Source organism: Haliaeetus albicilla, chromosome 16 (genome assembly GCF_947461875.1).
Source record: "Haliaeetus albicilla chromosome 16, bHalAlb1.1, whole genome shotgun sequence".
In the NCBI taxonomy this organism is placed as follows: domain Eukaryota; kingdom Metazoa; phylum Chordata; class Aves; order Accipitriformes; family Accipitridae; genus Haliaeetus; species Haliaeetus albicilla.
Window position 1 is genome coordinate 22,106,805 of NC_091498.1, and position 19,396 is coordinate 22,126,200.

General features: G+C 40.9%; 1 protein-coding gene across 14 annotated transcripts in view; it reads left to right on the forward strand.

The window, feature by feature from the left end:
* The window catches only part of MICAL2 (microtubule associated monooxygenase, calponin and LIM domain containing 2), a 134,740-nt gene that overhangs the window by 14,188 nt on the left and 101,156 nt on the right, over positions 1-19,396 (forward strand). For all 14 annotated transcript variants that reach the window (XR_011328162.1, XR_011328163.1, XM_069803885.1 and 11 more), the window contains exon 2: positions 9,817-10,174. Coding sequence is in view for 12 of the 14 variants with exons in the window: in XM_069803885.1 (XP_069659986.1) it covers positions 9,911-10,174 (264 nt within the window). In the remaining 2 variants the exon portion in view is untranslated. The remainder of the gene's footprint in view (positions 1-9,816; positions 10,175-19,396) is intronic.

Consider the following 19,396-nt stretch of genomic DNA (forward strand, 5'->3'; position numbering starts at 1 on the left):
TTGATGTTGGCCACAGGCTCCTACAGATGCATTCTTTCATTAAGAAATTTCGAGTCTTGTATACAGTAAAGAGAATGTTAGGACTAGATGATAGTGAGAAAAGTAACTTTTTAGAAAGAATTGATGTTGTTCTTTGCCTTGGCACTTTGGAGGTGCCTCTGTTCCTACAGTGTCTGCCTGCTTACATGCAGGGAAGTACAGGTATGTGGAAAAACAAACTTTCCAAATGAAAGAATGACTAATGAAGAGCCTGATGATAATATCTTCTATGTATTTAAGCATAGGTCATTCTGCTGGGTAGGTGATTGGAAGCAAATGGCCAGTGTTGCATGAAGACTTTAATATGAGAAGGTGTATCCACCTCTGAACTTCAATATTGTTGACAGGACTAACACAGAGGCTTTAAACCTCAGGCTTTTGGAACCAGGCTGTGTGATGAACAATTACTATTAAGAAGTGCTTTTTTGGTGTTTCACATTTTCTAGTAAACTTTTATGTGCTGGAGAAGATGAATCATAATTTAATTCTGACTATATCTCAGCTTGCCTTGTAAAAACAGTGATGCATTTGTCATCTCTCCTATTATTGGTTAATTATGTTCTGCCCTCAGAGGTTTTTTTTGTAGAGGCTGCTTCGTAACATTTTATTCCCACTGCTATTTTTTTTTACTGATGGATTTCCCAAAAATAATGTTTTGAGATGTATTTTGTTGTTTGACTGAGAGGATTTTTCTGCAGCACGAATGGATGATGTATTTGTAACTCTCTTGGAATCTTTATTTGGGTTTTTTATACTTTGTTTTTCTTCATTTTTTTGGGGAGGTCAAGGCTGAGAGAGGGTAGAAATTGTCCTGCATATTTTCTTCCAAAAATACTGTTTCTACTTTCAGAAGCGATGTCTTTTCTAGTCTCTTCTGGTAACTATGGGTCCAGTTTACATGGACAAAAAAGGAAAACAGATATAAAGCAATCCCCAGTATTGCTTTCTTTTTTGTCTTCTCATGTAAATGTTCCCTGGAGCAGAGTTTGGTGTTTAACCTAAATTTTCCGGTTTTCTACCACCCTCTGGCTGACTTGTCTGGGTGCGGCTTCACAGTTCTCCACTGGTGTTCAGTGGCTGGTTTTCAGTGGTGAATTGACATTACTCTAATCAAGGAGCCTATCATTCACAACTCAAAACTGCTTTTGTTTTTTTTTTTTTTTTATTCTTTTTCTCTTTCTTTAACTTATTTGTGGTTCCCATGGATTTCAGTGTGACTGATAACATTAATACCCCAGTAAGCCGCAGGAAGTATTGTGTGCTAGCTTGCATTAAAAAATTACAACAATGGAATGTGTTGATTCGTAAAAGCATGTGTGTATGCATATGAAATATTGCCCAGAATGTTTTATTTCTTTGTTGATTGGCAATGCAATACTGTCTGTGTTTTCAGTGGATTAATCCCGGTTACTGATCTGGAAGTCTGATGTCTACAGATGAGGGCAGCTCTGCCAAACGAATTATGGTGGCCTGGAGCCCTCAGGGTCTTGCAGCCCTTGTGCTGACTTTATTTCCCCTGTTCAGCTCTTGGGTAATTGCCGCAGCCCCAGTAACAAGAGGGAAACATACTGGAGACAAGACATATAACCAGAGATCCACACTTGGAAAGGCAATCTGAAACATACTCCAGAGAGCTTTTGGCATGTATCCTGTGAAGGCTAACATTGGTACCGTTCTTTTTCTTCCCCAAGACATATCCTGGGCAGTTTGCTTCAGCACAGCTATAATTTCATATTTTTGCTTAAAAAAAACCACACAAACATTAATTTCCTTTCTCACAGAAATCCTGAGGGGAAACAAAAGACAGTCTTACTTCGGTATCCACTGTTCTCTGGTGCCTCACCGCAAGGCGCTTTTTGGTGTCTCCAGCTGATGTCTTTGGGCAGTTCTCGGTTTGAGTAGCAGCAGTGCTGGTCACCTTTCTCTGCTCCGTAGCCCCTCTGAGTCAAGAGGGGCCACAGTAAGGGGACAGGCTGTGTCTGGGTGGCTCCCAGCTGGAGAGAGCAGGAAGGCATCGACGGCGGTGGCCCCCTTTGCCCCATGCTCCTTGCTGGGGGCTGCCAGCTGCCTAGAAATGTGGTGGCACCTCCTCGGGCACTGCCAGAGGCCGTGATGGTCTCGTGTTGCTGTGTCGGTTCATAGCCTATCTCGCTGCCCCGTCCTTCTGGATTATCCTTATTCTCAAAGTGTCACGAACCCACATCGTTTCTGTGATTGCAGACTAAGAGAGTCTGCTTTTTCATGGTTCATGCATTTATTCTTTTTTCATGGTGTATTTACCTCCATCATTTTTGTCCCCATGCATACAAAGGGAAAGTTGTACTAGAGGAAATGCTGCTGTCAAATGTGGCTCAATTTTGTTGGTATAGCTGCATCTATAGCAGGGGTTTTGCTGACATAGATAGCTCTATCAGCTAGTGTGTATACATTTTTTTTCTCGTTCCTCACAGACACAGTTGTGCCATCCAAGTTCTCCCTGTGAGCTGGGGGTAGGGAGTAGAGAGGAGGACACGGGGCTGTGAGAGGGAGTGGGATGTCGAAGCTCCCACTGGCAGCCGGGCAGAGTGGTGCCAGAGCTCCCTCTCCACCATCCCCTGGTGTCGTCCGCCCCTGCTCGACACGCCTGGCCCTGCCGCCTCCCTGCTGGATGCGATTTTGGTAGTGGTAAATAGGATATTACTTGCTCTCTGAATTAGTCTGGCCCAATGTCCTAGCATCCTATTGAAAGTAGAAAATCTTGCACTGATCAAAAAACAACCAATCCACTGCTTGTTCTGTGATTAACTTTTATATCTCTGCTGTTCCAGTTTGTGAGCTTGAAATTGTAAGTGTCACTATAGGAAAAGAAAGGCAGGATTTTCAAAGACCTTAAAGTTTGTCCTTTTCATTGTTTTCACTGACAGTATTTTCATAACATCTTTCTAACTTAAATAACAGGTGCCTTTTCTTAAGAGGTACGCTTACTTGCTGGCTGATGTTATCCTTATGGTGTACTTTTTTCCTTTGCTCTTGTGATCCTAACCTAGGAAAACATCAACATAAACTTTCTACTGTTGTTTATGTTGTGTTTCTAATCTACTGCAACAGAGCTGAAAAATGTTCTTTCTTGTAACCAGTCTAAACAAGAGTCAGGTTTTAATATCTTGTTTATGCATAACATAAACCCCTAGCGACTGTGGTTTAATCATCTACAGTTAGCTTTGAAGATGTAGACTATATGGAAACCTGTAATAGACCTTTTAGCACCCCTGTTAGAAATAATAGTTTTTAAATACTCACTGTAACCTGCATAGAATAATAATTGGGCTAGAGACATTCTTCCTCAAAACCATTGGACTTAAGAGTTTAGAAGTTTAGAGTTACAATTTCCAGTGGTGTAGGTACAACACCATTACTTCAAAAAAAAAAAAAAAAGGAAAAGAAAAAAAAAAGAAAAAAAAAAGAAAATTTCTTTGTTTTACAACTCACGCCTCTGAAATGCATCAGTATTTCTGATGAGTAGTTTAAGTATATGCTGCATTCAGATGCCTGGAAAACTATGTTTTGTCATTCATGTGAAACACTTGTGCTGGTGCTTTGCAAAATGAGCATCTGGGGGTTTTAGTGATGCTCACAGGACTTCCTGCACAGGCGGCAGAATGGTGTGAACCCTGTGATTGCCGGTGTTCTGTTCTGTGCTGTCTGAAATCTGGGTTGCAAGAGTTGGCCGAATGGCAAAGCTAGTGCAGCGTGCCTTGGGCCCACCCGCGGCCGTGGAAGGGGCAGACGTTTGAGCCTCCATCTCTGGGGTTACGCCTGCGGACCCTTGGGCAGCATCCCATGATTTATCCATGCCAGCACTGTACGCTTGCTTGAATGGAGACATATGCAAGCTGCTGGCTTATGTGGTTCATCTTATTTTACTTGTCAGTGTCTTAGTGTATTCCCACAGTAAAACCGGAAAGCTCAGACCAGTAACATCAAGAAACAAGCTGGACTATTTTTAAAGCTTCAACTTTAAAATGTGTGGAATGTGACTTAGTCTGTGGGGCAGATGAAATCCTACAGATAGGTCATTTTATTTTATGCTTCCTGAGAACGTAGCTAAAACATTTACTGTAAAGTGTTAGTGTCCTTGTACACGTGCTTCCAGCTGTATTTTATTGTGGGATGATTCCAGATGTAGCAGGTTAAATCGGCACAGCAGCACTTGCTGGAAGGCTTATGTTTGAAATGTCTCATATAACTTCGGCAAAACAAGCCGATAGCATGTACGGTAACCTTGTAAGTTCATAGGCACAGAGTGTCTCGGTAGGAACTGTTTTGAATTCCATACTTGGCCCGAAAAGTTATTTTGCAGGGGTTCTGTGGAAGTCAGCTTTTTATAAAAATACAGAAAAGTAATCTGTCTGTTTATAAAGAGAGACTGTTTGTGAGGCTTTGTTCAGAAGCAATTTCTGTTCATTGATGTTTCTGTTAGGATTGTGCATCTTAAGAAATGTGTTTTCTATTTGTCACCAACAGAAAACAAGTATTTTAGGCAAATGTACTTTTGTGGTTTTTAACCAGTTTTATAAGCAAAGCAAGGGAGAGATTCGGTTGTAACCAGAATCACATTTAAAATTTTTTTTCTTCCTTTTATGTCAGTTCTGGGAAAACATGCAAAGAAACCAAACCACCAAAAAGCTATGTTTCCTCCAGATAGAAATATTTATATTTAAAATGGTCACCATGAAAACAAAGTGCCTAATGTGAGTAGAAACTAAGTCGAAAAACCTAGAAGGTCCTGTAACACAGCCAGTCTCACTTGAAAATTTCACTTATTGTAATGGTATTGAGATTTTAGACAGTTAGGTCAGGGAAGAGACAGCAGAAATGCTGTAGGTTTTACTCATGATGAGGAAGGGCCAAAGTAAATGATTGCTACAGATGCTGCAGAATCCAGTCTTCTGTTTCTGTTGGTGTTTCTAACCTTAGGCAAACAATAAATGTATTGTATCCTGCATGCCAAACTGAAGTCTTAATAAAAGAATTTATTCTCAGTAAACATGGCAGAATTAGGGCTGTATTGAAAATGGAATCGGGATTAGTGGTATTGAAATGCGAGGAATTTAATTCTTTTCCAATCTCCCTGAGGAACATGTTCTCAAACATTAGAAACAGAGCATTAAGGGACTAAGGAAGGACTTAAGTGCTGCAAGTTTGAATTAAAATTAGGGTTGTTCTCTCTCCAGTGGGACAAATAAGCCAAGAAAGTGTTTTAATATTTAGTATACTACCTCAACACTGCTGACAAGCAATTCACATGGTACTGCTGTCAAAAAATTTAAGTTATTTTCATTTAATGACTCCTATATGTCAACTTTATTGCTTGCTTTGTTATGCTGAAAGGCTTCATGTGTAGACGTGAACCAGCTCCATACATCCATTGAACTAGTGATAATTAGTGGAATTAGCCTGACAGTGGAGGCATTTTTTCACTATTCTCAAAATCGTCTGCAGTAAGAGAGCTTGTTTCACTGACAGGAAAATCAGCCAAGACTTGGAGGCATTTGCTTTCATATGTATACATCTGTACATGCACCATTGCTTTAATTTCTACTTTCTCTCTGTCCCTTTTGCACTGCTTTCCTTTAAGTTGTAATAAGATCTTCACTTTCTCCTTGGGTAGCCATGAGGCATGAACGGCACTTCTCAGCTTTTCTTATCTGACATTCCTGATTGCTCGCAACTGGAGGCAGAAAGGAGCTTGGACTAACTTATTACAGTAGAAAGGATCATCAAAATGCAACCCCTCTTCTTCCCAGTGTCTGCGCCTTGTGTCTGGGAGCCCTCCAGAGACTCCTGTAACACCACGGGAAGCTGCGTGGAAGGCCAAATTTTTGTATGCGCTTAATACATCATGCGTGGGACCTAAAATGACAGTTCTTATTAGCTGTGATCTAACCCATGGATGTTTCAGTTCTGACTTAAAAGAACTGTGTGTCCAGACTATTTCCTGCTCCCTAATTCTCTTATGTTCTGTGGCCCAAATTTTTACTGGGCTCTGTACCACTTCAGTAACGATTCAAATAAATGTCAGTAGATTTTTGGATTGTGCTCCCAGAGGAAGTCCAATGGTCACTTTGAAAAGCATAGTTTGCAGTTTCAGCATCAGTACTCACCTTGATGAGGCTTTTGGATCTATATTTCATCCCTAGTGTAATCTATTTGATGAAGGAAGAAAAAGGGTAAATGATAATACTCTAAGAACTCAAGTAGTTCCTCAATTCTGGAGTTTTTTTGTTGTTGGTTTTGTTTTTTTCTTTCCCATTGCAGGTAAGCAGTTTATGCATTGTTTCTTAAGTCTTTGAGACAGTTACAGAACAGGAAACTTTAATTATAGTTAAGAATTACTCCATTCAACTTCTTGTCCTTATTGCATTGTTTCTAGTGAGTTGCGTACAATACTGTAGTGAAATATTGGTGACTCCTCAGAAAAAGACACATGCTTTTCCGTGAGCTGCATATACTTAGAGCACCATCTTCTTCTCTGTTATCTGTCAACACAGTGTTCATGCCAAAAAAAAGAGAAAAAAAATGGTGTTTCCAGCAAGCCAGAAACCCCAGTAACCAGAGTCTCCTGTCTCATCCTGCCTTTCTGACCACAAAATGTGGCTTTTTTGGAGAACATGACCTCTGACACAGTGAGGAGAAATGCTTTGCTGGTGAGCAAATGTCTCTGCTGAGATGCCACTCCACAGCTTTTCAGTGTGGGCAAGATGGGAGTGTTTTGGAAGTTCACGAGGAGAAGATTTTGTGCCCAGAAAGAATGGCCTCAATCCTGGCTTTGCGGTGTTGGAGGAGGGAAGTTTTAAGGCTGGGGAAGGTGTCCTGCCTGTCCTTCCCAGCTGCTTTCTTCCCCACGGAAAGGCGGAGGAAGCCCAGGCCTGCTGCATGTTTTTGTGCGTGCAACACCTACTTCCACTGGTTTGCAATATGCCAAAAATGTTTTCCTCTCCTTCTCTTCGCCTACAGTGGCTCTTGCTGACCATCTCTTCTGTCTTCTCACCGTTATCAGCCCTGGCACATGCTGCTTTTCTTCATTGGTTGGTTCAGATAAGGCTCTACTCTTTTAGCTTCTCTCTTCCCCCCTTTCCTTGCTGGATGGAAACAGCTGAGGCTATAAAAATCTCCTCTCTGTGAGTGGAAAAGATACTAAATTAAAGAGCTGGTGACCAGACTTACTTATGAATTATGCCAGAGTTAACTTTTTAAGATATTTGTGTTATATGAACATGATAACAGTCTTGTGGTGAGCTAATGAAAACAATGGAGAGGAAGTATTGTTTTATAGCTATTAAGCCAGTCAGAGTCTTTGGTAGCACTGAGACAGTAGCGATGTGGGTTTATAGCAATTAAGAAAACCTAATCTGTCTGCCACTCCCTTAGCTGAAATGTCCAAAGTGCAACATTTCACTGACACTTCCCCACTCCCCGAGAAACTATTCATAATTATTTTGAGAGAAAAGAAAAATACTTTGTTTTTTCTACTATAAAAACTCTCAGGCAGGTATGGAAGTCAGGTAAAGTAAGTGTTTATCCTTGATTTTAATTCTTTTTTCAATCGGCCTTGAATCCTGGGGTGCCTGTCTATCAAGCTGTTTAAGCCCCGTTGTAGCATCTTGCACTGTGCTGTGCTATCTTTAGTTGCCCTGTGTTGCCTTCCCCTTGTAGCAGCACTCACCTGTACAGCTTTAGCCCAGACATACATGAGCCTCTCCCCATGGCAGTCCCCTGCCTTCTCCCTTCCCCTAGGAACTTCTTGATCTATTGGCTAGTTTGGGGCTAACCCCGAAACTGCTGTGTAGCTCTGTATTCCCAAAGCCAGGGCTGGTGAGGGTAATGTGGGCCCCCTCGCACCCACACCGGGGTAGCAAAGGTGGCTGGGCTCCCTCCTGCCAGCTTGCAGTTGTTGGAGGGGTTTGCTCGTTAATCACTGAGGACTTGAACCTGGAAAGGTGCTGGATGTGCTGAACTCCTTTTGAGTCAATGGAAGTTCACTGCACTCAGTTTCTTGAAAAATTACACCTTCTGGAAGTTGGGGCATATAAAATGCTTGTGCTTTTACCTCACAAAGCCACAAAGCTCTTCAGAAAAGGGCATGGAACATACTACATATGAAGTATTCAGAGGGGAAAACAAAAATTTCCTGACTTATTCTTGGCACCAAATATTTAATCATGACATTTGGTCTAAAAAAATGTACAAACTCTCAACATTGCCAATTTGTTTTACCCACAAACCAACAACAGACTGATGATGTGCACACAAAGGTTATTTATTTTGAGCACAGCCAGGGAATGTGAGTATTCCAAATGCTTCCTTATATCTCCCCATGGGATCTCTTTAATAAGTTGCATAATATTTTTCTGTATTAAGAGGATTGCAAGATAGACATGGTAGGTCTCTTCTTTACTTAAATACACTGGTTATGTTTTCTCTTTTCTTCTTTGAAGGAAATGCAAGCAGAGAATGAATAGTTTGTGAGCAGTGTTAAATTAAAAAGCATAACTTCAAAGGCCTTTCTAACAATTTATTCTAAAACTATCAGCCAACAGATGATGTTCCAAGCAAAATAACTAATTATGTGGGAGGTTAGGCAGGCATTGATTTAGTTTTTGGTTTCTTGGACTGGCAGATAATTCTTTAATAGCAAGAAAAAGAATATATGGCTTAAATCTCTGGACCTGAGTCCAGGTAGACCCTCTTCTGAGGACAAGTTTATACATAACCTGTAACAATTTTCTTGGAAAATGTGAAAGCCACTTGGATATTTTCTGTGCACCTTGGCTGACTCTAAGATGCTCCCCATTAGAGATTGAGAGCAAGGTTAAAGAAGGATAAGGGAGTGATACAATGAAAGTATTTTAGTTCTTTCAAACTTATGTTAATTTTGAATAGCATTACTTTTACAGAATGTAACGTTATTTATCTGGAATATCAGGCACAGTTTGACAGTGATCATGTTACTAGGAAAAGCCAATGGGGCTTAGTGGGCCAAACATCATTACTTTATATTATCAGCACATGACAAGGTAAGACTCCAAACACATAACTTTAGCATTTAACATGTGGAGACATGGAGATAAAATTCCTTTCTATGCACTAGAGCACCAAACCCTTTCTCATTTTGGCAAGAGAGTTAGAAAAAGGGGAGCTCTCTGTGGTTACTTGTTTTCTGTTTCTTCAGTGCTGGTGTAACTTGTAATAATGTTTCTGCCTAGCCTGTTTTGTGCATTTGCTCATGGCAAGTAATTGTGCAAATTCTAAATTGCTCTGGCTAAGCTGCACTTTTGGCCCTAGCTTGTGCAACAGGAGAAAATTCCCTCAAATTGTGTTGACTTTTGACGTCAGGTTTCTAAGAATTCTTAAGACCAAGACATTACCAGAAATGTACTTGCTGTGACATAAATTCTGCTTGGGAAAAGCATCTGGACATTGGGTTTTTCTTCATCTGTTACCTAGCACTTATCACTGAACAAAAATTAAAGAAATCCTCTTGCTCTCAGTGAAGCTAGTTGTTTTTGAAGCAGTAGAGTTGAGTTTGTAGGGTTTTTATAAGAGTCTTTGAAGTACGTGTCATGACAGCACACATACGTTATGTTTGTAACACTTGGATGCCGCTACTAACTTTTTGTACCTGGTTGTCTGGTCACCATATGCTGTGTGTTTGTGTTCGTATTGGATATGCAGTTCGTGGGTTTAATGTTCTTAGGCAGAACCTGCTTTAACGTGACCTGTGTTTGTCTTTTCTAGGAATAACATGCTTGGAAGTACTTGGTAGTGTTGATTACCTGTACCCCAGCACGAGAGCTCCAGCTTAATCCTATTCAAACACTTCTCTCAGAATATGGGGGAGAACGATGATGAAAAATACAGTCAAGCTGGCCAGATATTTGAAAACTTTGTACAAGCGTCAACGTGCAAAGGTACCATTCAGGCCTTTAATATCCTCACTCGCCAACTTGAATTAGATCCTTTGGACAATAGAAACTTTTACACCAAACTGAAGTCAAGAGTGACCACATGGAAGGCCAAAGCTTTGTGGAACAAGCTTGATAAAAGAGCAAGTCACAAAGAATATAAACGTGGAAAATCTTGTATGAACACTAAGGTAAGTGGAGTTCAGTTTTGGATTTCATAGCTTAGAATCTTTTAAACTTGGTTTTCTGCAGAAGCAAGGTATCTACCATCACATGCAATGTGTCCATTCATGTAACCCTCCCTTTAATATACTTTTTGAAACCATGGCTGGCATCAACTGATTTAGACAAATTTTCAGGTATTTTTGTTCTGCAAGTTTTGTGGAAACACACAGCATGTAAGAGGGTTCTTAAAAGCTCTCTGCTTTACAATCTGCCTCAATCATTCCAAAAAAGTTTTCTGCCCTCTTTAGATATCAGCATCAATCAGGCATGAGATGTAAACTCAAGAGGCAGTAGGGTTCATTCATTCCAGGCTCACAAGAACTACTTGCTTTATTAAACAGGGTTTTGCAAGGTGCAAATCATAGCATATTTAGCAGGCTCCTCAGCTTGCTGCTCGGTGCATGTTGTAAGAGACCAGGGCTGGCAGAATGTGTTTCAACAGCAGGTCCTAAGCTGTTCTCTGGAAAGTGCTGCTTGGAGGTCTGGGGTTCTGTCTTTGTCACCTAGCATTGGCTCTAGTTATTAAACAGCAGCAAAAGAAAATCCTGCACTATTTATGCATTTAAATACTTTCCTATAACTGCTTTTTCAGAAGCGGAATGTGGATAATTATGATATGGTTGTTACTGAAGGAGACGGTGTGCTTGGTTGTGGAAAGGGCAGGAAATTATCTTCTCTTCAGCAGAGCATGCAATACCGTATTTTGATAGAGAGAACCACTGAACATTGGTATAAATCTTGTTGACAAAACTGTACAAAATACTCTAGTGCACACCACTTGTTTCATCTAGCTATCACATAATATTTTTAATAGCTTTGTCTCAAAGCAATTCACTTATTTACTGCTGAGTGACGGCTAAAAGTTGCCCCAAGAAGGGTGGGGTTTAAGAAGCTACTTGACTGTATAGAGGTAGAACAGAGAGGAAGGGCACACTGGAGGGTAACTAGACACCAAACTGTGGAGGAATTTTTAATTAAAACTATCACTGAAGTGTTATTTTTATGGACTCAGTAGACAAGCAATGTTGAAAGTCTCTTTCTTCTTGTTTGCATCGTTGCATTGAAACTTCTCAAAAGCACCAAGGAGGACACCATGTTACCTTCAGTACATATAGAGGCCTCTGCTTTCATTTATTCACTTTTAATAAGCCCCCAGTGATTATTAACTCTTTCTAAGGTAATAAATGTCCTTACTACAGTTTTTGTTAGAAAATAAAGAGTGCCATTACAGATATTTGCACTGTTTTCCTGACAGCCTCTGTTTTTCTCCTTTCCTTTTCCCCTTTGTTTCCCTTTTTGACCTGTGCTTCCTTCCTGCCTTTTGTTCTTTTGAAAAGGCCTTGAACATATGTCATTGAGCATCTTTGTGATGAAAACAGACAGGAAAGGGAAGGAATGAAAAAGCGTCTGATGAGTAACAAATTATAGGAGATATTCCACATGCAGCTCACCTACACACACAGCCCCAGGTCCAAATTTCCATGGTTAGTTTGAGGAAGTATTTGCAACACAAAAAAGCAGTTTTAAGACCCATGTGAAATATAAAAATGAAGCCCTTCTCTCTGAAGTGTGACATTACAAAGCCAAGGCCTGGTTCTGCAAAGTTCTTAAGCAAAGTGATTAATTTTTATATGCAGTGAGAAGACTCATGGAAATTGGTTGGTACGTAAAATACAGCCTGTGTAATGCTTTACAAGGTTGCCAAGCAGGAGGCTAATCAACACCTTCTGCAGTGTTGAAAGTATGGTATTACTACTCGTAGAGAGTAAAGATCTATTTGGAGTGGCATGGTATAAGTCTATGCAGAAATTAATGGACATATCTATGATGCACATATGATCAAATAGTAAATGAATATAGAATGTCTGTATATGAACAGTGTGTGTATAGATATTCTGTGAAATACTTGTAGAAGTTCGTTATGAACCTGGTCTATGCCCAGACCTGTACTTCACTGTGTCATCACTGATTTAACAAGAGAAACATGAATCTTCAGATTGCTGCAAATGAAAGCAGTAACCACAGTCTGTGGGGATATCTACCGAACATTCCTCACACGTGAATCACAGTCTGCTGTGAAAGCCTATCTGTGCAACATGAATGAGAGGAGACATGTTGCGAGAAGACCGCGGACTCCCAGATCATTGCGGTGGTGTACTCTGACAGCCCCACTTACAGATAAGGAATTCTCAGAAATGCTGGCAGTCCAACCAAAATGCCAGTGCAGAGAGATTAGGCTACAATATACATACCACGATTTTCCTTCGGTGCAATTAGTGACTGTCTGTCTTGCATGTTATGCCAGCTACCATTTTTAGTAGTGAAGCAGGCAAACAGGAGTTAGCAGGCTAAGTCCTGACAGTGGTGCCCAGCTCGCACCTTTGTGGAGCTGCCTGGGGACTGGTTGAAGTAGATCAGCCTGAAGTAAAAATCTTCTTTGTTAAAGCAGGATCACAAAATGAGCTAAGTGGATTTTTGCAATTGCAGTTCTGTAAACAGAGCCAAGGTTGCCAGTAGGCATCATTTAAAAAAAAAAAAAAATGACTTGAAGGCTTTATATGAGGTTGTGGCCATGAGCTCTGTAGCTGAGTCTGCAGCTCACAGTTCTTCTCAGATGTGGCTTTGCAATCTGTCTGGTTTTGTGCAATCTTCCTAATCTTTGGAGGAGATAAAGGAGATAAAATGCAATAGGGATCTAAACTACTCAGGGTCTTTTTTTTTTTTTTTTTTTTTTAAAAAAAAAGAACCCGCTGCCTTACCCAAAAACTGTTAATTATTTTGCACAGTATTTGAGCTGAATGCTGTACTTGTTGATTTTTGTGCTTATAAACTCTTCAACCACACTTAAGTTACTCATTACAATATATACAAGTTTTATGCATACATAACATTCCACTCCAACTAAATAACAATAATCCTGTGTCTTAACTGGTCTTGAAGAACATTGCCAAATATGGCCTTCAAAGTTTCTACAATGATATGATTTTAAGCTGCTTGAAAAAAAAGGGTTGAACAATTTTCAAGAAGTTCAAACCCACTACTATTTCAGAGTTGCCTTACTGTGGATGTTATTTTCTCTTTAATTGTTTGTAGAATAAAAAAACCACCCCAAAATAAAACCAAAGTGCTGTAGAAAGACATGCACAAAATTGGGGCAGAAACAAACTTTTTTGAAACTGTAGGAATCCACCTGTATGTATGGTTAATCTGTATGAAACATATATTTCCTTCCATCACAAACTTGCAAAATGGGAATGAGTACTGTTCAGAATTGCTGTTTCTGGAGCTGTGGCATTTGCACAGTTCACCAGTATTAGAATCAGAAGCCTGTCCTAAGTAGCCAAAACTTTAGAAATCATACTGTGATTTTTTTTTTTTGTAAATATGTCTAGAAAAAGAGCACAAATTTATTATCCTGGCAAAGTTTCTTTCTCATTTTTGTCTTTTACTAATCAGTGCAGAGTCGCATGCTCGGAATCTGTAATGTTTATTTGTTTCGTCATGGAATGAAGCATAGCTAGACAATTGAAGAAGATTAAAGGTTTGACATATGTTGTTCACCATGGTAGTAGTTTGAACGTCTCTTAAAGTTTTGAACATGGAAAACATAATACAATGATGAACAAGAATTCATTCAGCTAGTTGCAGAGTGTATTGAATAGCCTTTTTAAGACACATGCGAGTGTTCTCTAACCATTTAGTTGAACCTTTCTGTATGGAGTAGAGTCTTGCACATGATTTACTGGCAGTTTACCTGCATAAACGATATAAATATGTGCATGCACATATAAATGAGGCTCCCACTGATGTTTGAGATATGTATGTGTATGTATCAGAGGGTAGGACCTGGCTCATGCTTTGCACCTGAAATTCTGCCTCTCCCATGACTGTAGATTGATGCTTGAGGAGAGCAGAGATTGCTGTGCATGAAAACATCCCAGACTTGCTCTGAAGGGAGGTGTTGATTCTCTAACGCATGCAAATGCAGTATCATCTTCCCCCTCAAACGTGTATGCTGTTTTTTCAAAAAACGTGCATACACTTAAGGAGAACTAAGGAAACTTAAAGTGCTAATGTGTAATTATCAGTTGCTTTGGTGGACTCTAGCATTTCTCTGTGGATGTATCAAGTTTTGGATGATGTGTTGTGCGTTGCAGGTGGGGCAGTGACAAATTCCTGTGCTGAGCTTTGGTCTCCTAAGCATTGTCTCCATTGTAGACCCCACCGTGGGCACAGTTCCTGCGCAGAGAACTTGTACAGTCTGAGCTGCGGTTTCGAGGCCTAACTGGACATTAGCACAAAGCAAGTAAATAAAACCGAGCTAAGAAGTTTTGAGTGCTGTGTATATAAATACATATATATGTGCATTTGTAGGTATACATATATATAGAATCATATAAATTCCTGCAAATCAAATTAAATGATCTTGAACTTGGTCCTTGTTGGCCTGTCTAGTTTTTCTTGTTCCTGGACTTGGCCTTTCAAAGCTTGTTTTGTGACAGATGAGGTTCCCTGACAAAAACTCCTGTTGGGAACCTTATTCCAAGAGAGTGACTGTAAAATTATTTATGACCACGTTTTCAGGGCTTATGTAAAAACATAGTGGCTCTTTTCAGTAGCATCGTGTGCCGTCGGCCTTATCCAGCCTCGGTGGCATTGGCGTGTCTGCTGTAGGGAGGGCTCCAGGGGCTCCTCTGGGGGGGTGATGCTTTAGCTGAGGCAGCGTTACAGAGAGCCTGTGGCTTGAGGGGGGGACAGGGGTGGAGGGGAGTCGGGGGTCAGGGTGTGAGTCAGCTGAGGAGGAGCCCTGGTCAGAAATGGGGATGGAGGCTGGAGGTTTTCTGACTGACTCAGCACTGGCTCTGAGCCTCATCTCCCTGTACTAACCGCACTGGGGTACCAGTGAATGATCGAACCTTATCTGCCAAACCCCTTCCGCTCCTTTTCATATTGTCTACGTTTCCAAAGACTGTCAACTGAATGCTTTGGGAGCTAATAAAACCTGCTTCACCTGGTGGTCTCCTTCCCACAGAGTTGAGGAAGGGAGAGGTGCTCCGGGGCCGTGCTGGGTGCTGCCGTGTTCCGTAGCTGTGGGGTAATCAGCCGGATGAGGAGCGGATACCAGGTCTCCCTCCTTGTTATTAGGTAGAAATTGGCTTCCTACCAGTCCTCAGTTGTTTACAAACATCCTAATCTGCAGTCTTGCCCCTCACAGTAAATGAGATGGGTTGGCTTCTAGATGTCATCTTCTCCCCTCTCTCCACCTTCCTCTGTAGTGCTAAACAAATAATCGTCTCTTAATTAAGCAAATCATCCAGCATGTATAAACCTGCTGGTATTGTGGCTAAATTTCCTCCTGAAGTGCTGACATTTGTTGATCCTTCGGAGGCAACTCAGATTTTCAGCCAGGTTTCTCCCGTGCTGTATATACTGGTACAGAAGCCAGTGAGTTTGAGTTCAAGTGTCATGATTGGTTGTGTCCCTTCAGAGAAATATTTTTTTGGAAGAGAGTAATTGAATTATAAGATGAAAGACGGAATGCCTGTTGTGCTCCAACTAAAAAAATATCCTTATTATAATGAAAACTTTAACCTGTTTATGTTATAAAGAGTGACTATCCAGATGGCACATCCCTTTTGCTGGACATACTAATCTCTTCAAAATAATAATTGAAATGGGGAGATTTCCAAACCTGATAATCATGGTTTATAATGCACACACTAAACTTATCTTGGAGGTATTAAATAGCATTGCTAACTCTCTTAATATAATAAAGATGCATTCCTGTGAAGGTCATAAAACTTGAACCTAGAAGTTGACTGCCATATTTATAGGAAGTTTAGTGAATGAAAGGTTGTGACTTTTCACAAAAAGACATTCAGCTGCCTTTTTTTTTTTTTTCTTCTCCTTAATCCAAACACACACACAGTGCTTGAACAGCAGAATCCAGAACCTACTGAGGTGTTGGGGGTATTAATGACCACATATTCTGCTGACTTAAGTGACACCTAGGTGTGTTTGGTACACTTGAAAGACAAGCTGTTTATTTTGGTATCTATGCTTTGCTTTTGCATTTTAGGGCAGGGCACCTAAAGCCTTGCAGTGGATTTCCATTGTAAATTTATTTTTAAGAATTTTAATAAGTAACTTTTACAGAGTTATTTCAAAGTAGTAGAAGATATGGGACTAATGGGAATGAGTGGTAAGGAAGATTTGTTTGAGAGAAGGGGAGAAGCAGCAGATCACCTATGAACATGCAGTGAAACCGCAGTTGTTGAACATTGTCTATGCATTCATTTCTCTAAGAATTTTTAGAGAGGGGATGGGGAGAAGCTTGGGCGATGACAGGACACACAGCAGACAGGGTTCTTTGAAAACAAAACAAAGTATTTGACTCTTGGAGCTGTGTTTTAAACTGAGATTGGGCCAAATTATGTCAGCAAAAGCTAATGTTTGGCATGCGATTTGGTAATGAAATCACTTTATTTTTATTATCCTACAGACATTTCCACAAACACATGATTTTTCAGCTTTATCAGTCATGAAAAGCAATGAAGCCCGGCCAAAGTAACATAATCAGACAGCCTAAATAAGACTTTTTTGAGACATTTGGGAATCTTAAAATTTTTTTGGCTTGCAAGATAACAGTAGCTTTACATCTGTACTTCAACAGCGCTGTGCTGTTTCTCTGTCCCTTGCTTAATGGCTTTGCAAGTAATGGACAGAAGGGAACTGTCCCACCCTGACCTGGTTTCCTAGATATTTTATAGAGATTCCCACAGGGAGTGACACCCAGTTACTTTCACACAAAACTCTACTATTGTCACCACAAGTGGCTTAATTATGTTTGAAGGAAACAAAAGGTTACAACAGGGCGTGTTCCCGTAACTGTGGCTTTGTAGTGCTTTTTGGGGGTTTGGCCGCGTGAAGCCGGCGGGCTGTGTGTCCGTCCACGGGGCAGGGTGGTGTGAGTGGGGCGAGGGGTGCTCCCCAGGGGTGCTCCTGTGTGGCCCCTGGCACACAGCCCGTGCCCACGTCATGCTCGGGTCAAGCCTTTCTCCCGGCCTCAGAGAGACCCTGACAGTGCCAGATGTGGTTGTTTAGGGCTTTGTCGTTAGCTACGTTTCCAGCTTCGATCTCGTAATGTTTGCGTACTGATAAGTGAGGAAATACATAACTTCTGCTACCAAGAGGTGATTAAACACTTGGCTGCTCAAAACCAGATTGCAGACAATAAGGCAATTTCCTGTCTCCTACAGCTCAGGTCCTTCCCGAGGTTCCTATGTTGGTCCTGAGAACTGGGGGTTTGGCGATGTGGTTGCCTGCTCTCTTTCCTCTTTCTGCTGCCAAATCTATCTACGTTATTTTCTGTTTGAGGCATCTGTGCAGATAGCTTTTAATATACTTTTAGTAGAATGTAAAATACCACAGCTCTAAAAGGTGCTGTATAAGAGGTGAAAGTGCAAAATATTTTGGTAGAAGCTGATTGTCTTAAGCAAACGACAGAATTTCTATTTGCATTCTCTCTCTAAAAAGCCTTAATATTGATGGAGTCCATGGTGGAGAAAAAAATTAACTGGGATCTGTTGTACAGACAAAGTAGAAATTCCCTTTTAATGCCCATGAGATTAGGTTAATTTGCTTTACTTTCGCCGCTACAGCATTTAAAGGTGGATTCCCTAACATGTCTACACTTCACAGAAAATCTGTTTGTGTCTGCAAACAGCCAGGTTTCTGCAAACTAACCTAGATACTGTTTGCTGCTTCAGGTCTCTAGGATATTTGTGTATTAACCTGTATTTCTGATGAAGAGTGCTTATTGAAAAATAATCTGAGTTTGTACTCTTTGGTCTTTTAACCTTTTCCTCAGGTCAGAAATGTTTGGGTAAGTTTAAGCTGTATTTTGAAACAAACGGGGCGGGGGGCGGACTAAGTATTTCTTTGGTGAAAAAGCCTTTGCAAGGAGAGCTGTTGTCCTGGCAGCTGGTCATATCTTGCTTCAAGTCTTCCCGAACTGTGAGAGTCTGGCAGGTACCCAAATGGGCCTTGGTTTCGTTCTGGGTCCTGGGTGATGGCAGAGGAAAGGACAAGCATTGTATCATTTCAGCTAACAGAAGAGCTATGCTTCACATCTACAGAAGTTTTAAATTAGACATACATGAGAGTTGTGGGCCTGTTATACTCACCACCTGGGAGAAGAGGGATGAAGTGGGTAATGGTGACATCTTGCATTGATTGTGAATGCTACAGCCAGTTATAGGTATCTTCCTCCTTCATGAAGAAATTCGCCCAGCATATGTGAGGGAAGCAGAAGTTGTGATTCTGACTTGACCCTCACAGAGCCCTTGCTTTAACGAGCAAACTTGCAAATATGGTTTACATTATGTCACATGGGCAGCTGAAGAACTGTACTTACAGTGGTGCTAGCAATAGTTTGCTGCCAGACTGGGGAAATGCATTAAGTGGGATTTCGGTGGTTCGTGTTGTAGATTGGTACTTGTTATGCTCATTAAAAATCTGGGTGCTGGATTAAGGAGGTGCAGATGTAACGAAACTGGAATGAGCTGCAAGCGCTTTGAAACGTGGGATTAGAATTTTTAAACAATCTTGAAAATTTGAAGAAATGGCCTGAGATCAAGAGGATAAAATTTCTAAAAGCTCCTGGAGAATTATGACCCTTCTAACAAAGGAGCGCAACACCCAGGAAAATTGGGAATATGCTGCAGTAAATTATTTGGTGCTTATAACAGACCACACGCCAAGCCTGGATCCATAGGCTGTAGTGCTGACCCAAGGGGAGCTGATCCTGGGAGCCTGTCTAAGGAGGCCTGTGGTGTGTCAGGGACTGGGGCAGTTTCCTCTCCACCTAGTTGGTGCAGGTGAAACCCCAGCTAAAATACTGTGCCCAGTTTGACATGTGTTATAGGCAAGAGACAGATAAACTAGAGCAAGTGCAGAGCAGAGCAGCAAGAATGGTCTTTAAAGAATGTGACCTGTAGGAGAGGCTTAAATACCTTCACTAATCTATGTTAGAGAAGACCCGAAGAGGAACACTTCATAGTTACTTGGAGCACAACCAGAACTGTTATTCATTTCACTTTCTCTAACAGTCTGCCTAACGCTGCTAGATCACATTCTGATTAGTTTTTCAAAGTTCGCATTTTGCCATGGACCGTCGCTGCTCCTAT